Here is a 7390-nt window from a genome sequence, read left to right on the forward strand (position 1 = left end):
TAGAGCAGGGACCTATCAGGGCAGAGGTCTGGCACCGGGATATATATATATATAGGGGCAGAGAAACCAGCAACATTTTAGTTCGCTGGTGAAGCCTCTTGGGTGAGAAGCGAAACGTCCGACACCTTCAAAGGACAGATGACGGCTGAAGAAATTTTTTCAATTTATACGGTTGTACACACGGGTCAAGTCCAATAGATGGCGGCATTTTAAAAAAGCGCTCGCGTTCGTACGTCTGTGCGCATGCGCGTGTGTTCTGCCTCCAACAACAAGGAGCGAGAGCCAGCCAACATGGCCGACCTAGGGAAGAAGTACTGCGTGAACTGCCTGGCAGACGTGACCCATCTGCGGCTTCGCTGCACTGACTGTCCCGATATCGAACTGTGTCCCGAGTGCTTCTCGGCGGGCGCAGAAATCGGCAACCACCGGAGATGGCACGGCTACCAGCAGGTCGACGGCGGTCGCTTCTCCCTCTGGGGTCCAGAAGCGGAGGGAGGATGGACGAGCAGGGAAGAGCAGTCGCTCCTCGATGCCATCGAGCAGTATGGCTTCGGAAACTGGGTACGAAGTTTTCTCACTTTACGGACGTTTCGGGGCTCGCGTGCCGAAGGAGCAAACGAACTCATACTCTATATTTACGTAAAAGTACATGTACCTGTGTAAAATAGAAGTACTGATTCAACGCTCACGTGGAAGTAAAAATGGTCAGATGCTAAAGTGTACTCAAGTGCGAAGGTCATACCAAATTATCCCCCCAAATCAGAAAAAAGTAATCATTTTAATATAAAATATATAATATAGTCGTTGGTAGCGATGGCAAAACAGGAGTTTGGGGGCCACGGCCCTCCAAATTTTAATTAGTGCAGAAAAAATGGGCATCAGAATCAATCTGGTCAAAAACATCCATTTCAATTAAACAAGGCTTTTCAAATCTGCAATCAAACAATGTTGGGGCATATTTTATTACGTTTTTGTCATTTTGACCAATAATATCACCTTGAAATTGTGGATCATATCACTTGATTATATTTTCCAAAAATGTCAGCCCTCATAGATTCTCCAAAACGTATTCAAGTTTTAGTTTAGTTTCTGTGTTTAGGAGAAATAAGGATTCAAAATATACCTTTCTCAAATATTCATTGAATACCCATTGCAATCTGAGGGTTTGGATACTCTGACGCCTTATTCCTGACAACTCCCCCATAATTACACTTCTTAAACTTGTGTATGTTTTGGACAGACACTTGAGGGATTATGTTTCCTTAAAATACATTTTAAGGTCTTTACTCGTTACATTGAATACCTCAAAATGCACAGTGTAAGGCAAGCATTTTTTAAGTTGACCTTCAAAATAACTTGTAAATCAAAAGAGAATGAAATATTGGTTATGAAAACCCCCAAAATGTTTCACAGATTAATAAAGTAAATCCATGAACGTAACTTTAACATGGGCCAATGGGCATGAGCATTAATGTCATTCTAAACTCAACCAAAGAAACTGAATTCATACTTTGACTTTTGGAAGTTTATTTATTTATTTATTTATTTCTCAATTCATGTATTCACTCATTCATTTGTTCATTTGTTTATTTATTTCTTCATTTATTCCTCTATTTGTTTATGTGATTGATTCTTTATTTATTTATTTATTTATTTATTTATTTATTTATTTATTTATTTTAAGAGAGAGTATCCTTCCTTCCAGAGTGCAGCATGAATATTTTTTGACCGCAGTGTTTTTTTTTTTTGTTTGTTTTTTGTTTTTGTTTATGTTTTGTTATTTTTGTTTATTTAATTGTTTAGGAGGACATGGCCGCTCACGTCGGAGCTGGCCGCACTCCCCAGGAAGTCATGGACCACTACGTGAGCATGTACATCCACGGCAACCTGGGAAAGGCCTGCATCCCAGACAACATTCCCAACCGGGTGACGGACCACACGTGCCCCGGCGGGGGGGCGCTGTCGCCCAGCCTCACCGTCCCGCTCCCGCCTCTGGACATCAGCCTGGCCGAGCAGCAGCAGCTGGGCTACATGCCGCTACGCGACGACTACGAGATCGAATACGACCAGGACGCCGAGAAGCTCATCAGCGGCCTCTCGGTCAACTACGACGACGAGGACGTGGAGATCGAGATGAAACGCGCCCACGTGGACATGTACGTGCGCAAACTGCGCGAGCGCCAGCGGCGGAAGAACATCGCTCGGGATTACAGCCTGGTGCCCGTTTTCCTGGGCCGGGATAAGAAAGAGACGCGGGACACGCGGGACAGAGATAAGTCGCCGGGCGTCGTGGGCGGGGCGGGAACCGGCGCAGTGACGGCGGGTTCGGCGGCGGCAGGGACGTGCCCGCCGGTTCCCACCACGCCCAAAAGGAAGCTCAACAAGGATGAGAAGGAGCAACGGGTGCGCCTGAGGGGGCTCTGCCAGTTCATGGCCCACCGAGAAGTCGAGGAGCTTTTTGAGAATATGCAAAAAGAGCGCCTCCTCAGGGCCAAAGTGAGGGAACTGCAGCGCTGCCGCCGCAACGGCATCGCCCGCCTGGATGAGGCGGCGGAATACGAGGCGGCCCGCCACAAACGGGAGAAACGCAAGGAGAACAAGAGCGTGGTCGTCTCCAAACGCGGCGGCGGGCTCGGCGCCGGGACGACGCCGGGTGGAGGCGTAATCGGCGGGATCGGGGCGGGCTGCGCGGTCAAGGAGGAAGCCAAAGAAGGCGAATTCGCCGCCATGGAGAACCTGACCGGCTTTGAGCTGCTGTCGGACCGCGAGAAGGGGCTGTGTAACTCCCTCAACCTGAGCCCGGCGCGCTACCTCACCGTCAAAACCATCATCATCAAGGACCACCTGCAGAAGAGGCAGGGGGTCCCCTCCAAGAGTCGCCTACCCAGCTACCTGGACAAAGTCCTCAGGAAACGTATCGTCACCTTCCTCACCGAAAGCGGATGGATATCCAGGGACGCCGTTTAGCCCCGAGACGGGCGTGAGAACACCGACACTACTGACTCGCATCGTTACGGCGACATTGTGAATGCGTACGGCGGCGGCGGCAGCCCATCGTGGAACAAGAAATACGGTGAACCACCGTGCCTCGTTTGTCTTGGGGCTTGCGTTCCGGCCGCACTCCTAAAAAATGACATCAAAATATTGCGACGTCTTCCCCTGCGGTTTTGCGCTGCTAAGAAATGGGAGAATGTCGTAGAAACCACTTGCGATCAAAGGAAACCAGGAGCCGGTGGGCACTGTGATGTCAGTTTCAGTTGACACTAGGTGGCACTCTCGCACAAAATGGTCCCCAGCCATGGTTACAACCAGGATTTTTATTGTAGATTTGGTATTTTTCTCCTTTATTCATATTCCACAAACACAGTATTAATCCTAATACTGTACTTAGACCAGATTGGGCGCGTGGAACAGAAGAAAATGCTTAGAGTCCACTGAATTAATGTGTTCTGAACTATCTGCAATCAATGACAATGAAATTATATTTATATCACTTGAAAAAACCTATTTAGTAAACGTATTAAAATCAGTTTTTCCAAGTATTACATTGGAACCACTCAGCAGCAAGTTAGATTTGCCCGAAACATCTCTTCCACGTCCACCTCTACTAAAATTGGAACAGATCCATCCATCAGTTGTTCCCCAGAAATTCAATTAATCAGAATTAGAATCAGAATTTGCTTCGGTCTTCCTTGTTTTCTGGACAAAATGAATTACAAAGGTCAGTATTTTAGGAGCGTAACAGTATGTGAACACCAATATGTGAAACCAAACCATAAACTGAAATAAATAGTCCACTAGCTTTATGCTAATATATAATGTGAAACCCCATAGGAAGGCTAATGAAATTAGCATTGGTGGTTCCAGTCATGAGATTTTTTTTTTACTTAACAAGGGAGTTAGCAATAAGAATTGAGCTCAATATTTGACAGGACATAATTCCAATAACAGATTATTATTAGGCGATTATTATTTTTTTATTATAATTTTCTTGTGTGCCTTATGGCTGACGATATTAACGATATGAATTGCAGGTAGAAAATGTCACTGATTTGGCCTTTAGTGTTTTATTAAGTTTACAAGAGAGAAACATCCATTTTTTTCCCTGCTCGGTAATTATTTGTTTTATAAAAAAAACTCGGCTTATTTTAATTTGGCCGCTCAATTGCTCGGCCCTAATTTGGATTCATTTTACAGGGACCTTCTCGGCCTCTTGTTCTGAAATTGCAGTTCATCCAGTTAAGCTCGGTGCTGCCATGGAATGTTGTAGCACAAAGTGGTACGACACTGACACCTCGTGATTCCAAATTTGAATTTGCAGGCATTATGCCATAAGAGATAAAGCGATTCAGATAACGGACGGGGCATGGTTAAAAAAAAAAACTACAGATACAGTGTGGATTCACTGTATTTACATATCAGGACGAAGGACAAAAGAGCCATGTTTTTCTGTTTGCAGGATGAATTGTCAGTATTTTGTTGTTCTGGTTTGGAAAATTCCCAGATTTTTTGCCAGTCATGAGTTAATGAAAAAAATGGGAATTATGAAGTGAAACACTTCTCGGATGTTTTTCTCGATGGTATTTATTTCCTGTCCTGCAAAACTAGTCTGACCCTTTGTAAATGTTGTATAAATGAAAAAAAGATGAAATACTGGTGACCTGTATAGTATTTTCCCATTCTGGAATTATTTTTTGTAATAATTTTTGTAAGTAAAAAAAAAAGATTTTTGTATTGCACAGATAAATCTGCGGAATATGTATGGACATGTATTAAACATGGAAACTTCACCATGGATGACTGGTGTACTTGTTTGATTGAACGGAGAATCCAGCCTTCCCACCAACAATTATTTTTCTTAAAAAATAAGCGAACGAGCACTTTTTAATATTGTACTTCATATAAAAAGTGGTAATGACCTAATTAAATTTCATGTGTGATTTAAATTCAGTCTCGTCTCCTGTAAACCGAAGTTGGCCACACGAGGGTGTTAAATAGTCACACAAATCTACCTTCGATGACGGAAGCTTTTTTGGGGGGGTGTATATGTATTCAGCGTAATGTGTGTCCACATGTTCACCATTTGTCTTCAAAAATCTACCCCATTGCATTAAGGGTCATCGGTGCTAATTGTTAGCATGCACGGAGGGGTTTTCCCATTTGTGATAATAATACATTTCACTTATAAGCCTTTCAAAACTCAAGGACAGTGTTATTCAGCTAGCAGTGGCAACTCGAAGGCAAAATAGCTAGAAAAATATGCACCTCTAAATTGTGCCGGTCCCAAGCTCGGATAAATACAGAGGGTTGTGTCAGGAAGGGCATCTGACGTAAAAGCTTGGCCAAAACAAACATGCGTATCATACCTCTGAAGATGGAGGACACTGATTCACTGTGGCGACGCCTTGCAGGGAAAAGTTGAAAGGAAAAGAAGAAATTGTACTTTTTCATGATATTATTTGGTATCTGTTTTTTCATTGTCACCAATACATTTTGAAGACACAAGGGAAAAGTAAAAATGAAATGTCTGGCACATACTGCAACCTTCAACAAGCCTTGAGAAAAAAATCATTCGCTATAAATACTCGCAAGTATTCGCCGCTTAGTGAGAAACATTTTTATTATGATTTTAATCACATTTTTTTGTGGCTGGTGACGCCTGCGTTCTAACAGGTCCTGCCAAGGCATGAATAAATTCCAAGACGTACTGGGGGGCAAAGTCGGGTCAGTTTATTGTGACGTTCATTCCAGTGAGAGCGGGCACGCCAAATGTCCATGTGGTCCTCGGCTTTCTTAGGAGGCTTTGGCCACCCCGACTAACGCCGGCCTCAGGGTTCGCCCGTGAAGCTTGTAGCCCACTTTGGTCACCGCGGTGACAGTGCCGGGCTCCTTCCCCTCAGCGGGGGCGTGGAAGAGTGCCTCGTGCTCGTACGGGTCAAACTTGAGGCCGTACGGGTTCAGCTTGACAAGGCTATGTTTGGTGAACACTTTCTGGATCTGGACCTCTGTCATCACCAGTCCGTCGTAGAGGTTCTTCAAGTGAGGGTTCTGGCTCGTCACTTCCTCCTCAGGGATGCTTTCCTTGGCCTTTTCCAAAATGTCGGCCACCTCCAGCAGGTCCTCGCAGAACCCCTGGATACCTAGTGGTGCAGTAATTCATTTAATGACATCGCATAACATTAAATACAAAGAGCGCTTTTTACTTGGAGCACTCTTTACCGTATATTTTAGCGTCCTGAATCATCCTCTGACTTCTTGTCCGCAGGTTCTCCGTGTCCGCCAGGGCTCGCTTGTATTTGTCCTGCAGAGTGACAAAGGTCAGGATTTTTTTTTTCTGGGCCAACGGCTATGCCGCAAGGCGTTTGATTTACAGTCATCTCCTTGAGCTGCTCCTCCAGCTGAGTCTTCTCGGCCAGAACCTTCTCTGCCGCACTCTGTTCAGTCGACGCCTCCTCTGAACCGTGACCATTTTTCTGCTGGGTGGCTGTGCATAACCGCCGTGGTGATAATCTGGTGATACAAAATGAAATACCAAACGTGTTGGTTCATTTGAGATTATTTATTGCACTGTTATACGAACTAACATAAATACATTATCTGTGTTTTTTTATTCAAAACTATTTGACAAGTTTTAAGGACTGTTAGTCAACCAGTTGACGTACGTATACGTCGACAATGACGTATTTACCGGCGCGTTCGAGAAGTGTTCTTTCGACGAACCTTTATAACTAGACAGGTCCTTTTCTATTCCAGAATTAACGCAATCAATTGAGCTAAGCAGATGTTCTCCTACATTTATATCCAAAGCATGTTGCTCCCAGTGTGACTAATTATGTCATCATCATGCTCTCGCCATGCTAACGTTTACACGGTATTCACGTACCGAACACATCGACATGGCATTAAAGTCAAACAGAAATGTTCGCTAACCTTACAACGTTGCGCAAAGTTCCGAGTGAGAGACTCCGTATGCACAAATTCGCCATTTTTCTCCTTAAATTGGGCAAACGAAAATCCTCCTTGGAAGACAGGCGAGACAGGACACTAGAAAATGATGGTCGCGGTGGTCGGTGCTAGCCAATTGGGTGCGAGAAAAGGCGGGACGATATGTTTCCTGACCAATTGTATTTAGATAACGTTATGAATATACGGATGTAGTTTGGTTGAGTGCAAGCAAACGTGAAACCCAGCAAACGTGATGAAGGACAGTTAAACAATGGGCGCAGGTTGTTTGTGGGTCCAAATAATGTCACGAAATAAGCATTAATGGAATTAATTTCTTAATTCAGTCTCAAATAGCGCGCGCGCTGGTATTTTTTTTTTACAGACAGATGATGCAAGATAATTCGGAAAGCACACCACATATGAGGAGTAGTGCAATTGCTTTTTT

General features: G+C 44.4%; 2 protein-coding genes across 2 annotated transcripts; one reads left to right on the forward strand and one right to left on the reverse strand.

Moving 5' to 3' along the window:
- Nucleotides 1-243: 243 nt before the first annotated feature.
- On the forward strand, nucleotides 244-4795 carry tada2b (transcriptional adaptor 2B). The gene is made up of 2 exons (XM_089018209.1): nucleotides 244-561; nucleotides 1804-4795. The coding sequence occupies exons 1-2, from the start codon at nucleotides 244-246 to the stop codon at nucleotides 2965-2967; spliced, it is 1482 nt and encodes a 493-aa protein (XP_088874335.1). The 3' UTR covers nucleotides 2968-4795.
- Nucleotides 4796-5602: 807 nt separating this feature from the next.
- grpel1 (GrpE-like 1, mitochondrial) lies at nucleotides 5603-7081 on the reverse strand. The gene is made up of 4 exons (XM_089018223.1): nucleotides 6931-7081; nucleotides 6372-6510; nucleotides 6220-6301; nucleotides 5603-6140 (listed from the first exon to the last, which is right to left on the reverse strand). Exons 1-4 carry the CDS (start codon nucleotides 6984-6986, stop codon nucleotides 5794-5796), a joined length of 624 nt encoding a protein of 207 aa, XP_088874349.1. The 5' UTR covers nucleotides 6987-7081; the 3' UTR covers nucleotides 5603-5793.
- Nucleotides 7082-7390: the final 309 nt, after the last annotated feature.

The sequence above is a fragment of the Hippocampus bargibanti genome, linkage group LG02 (genome assembly GCF_051943395.1).
Source record: "Hippocampus bargibanti isolate YZ-2025 linkage group LG02, ASM5194339v1, whole genome shotgun sequence".
In the NCBI taxonomy this organism is placed as follows: domain Eukaryota; kingdom Metazoa; phylum Chordata; class Actinopteri; order Syngnathiformes; family Syngnathidae; genus Hippocampus; species Hippocampus bargibanti.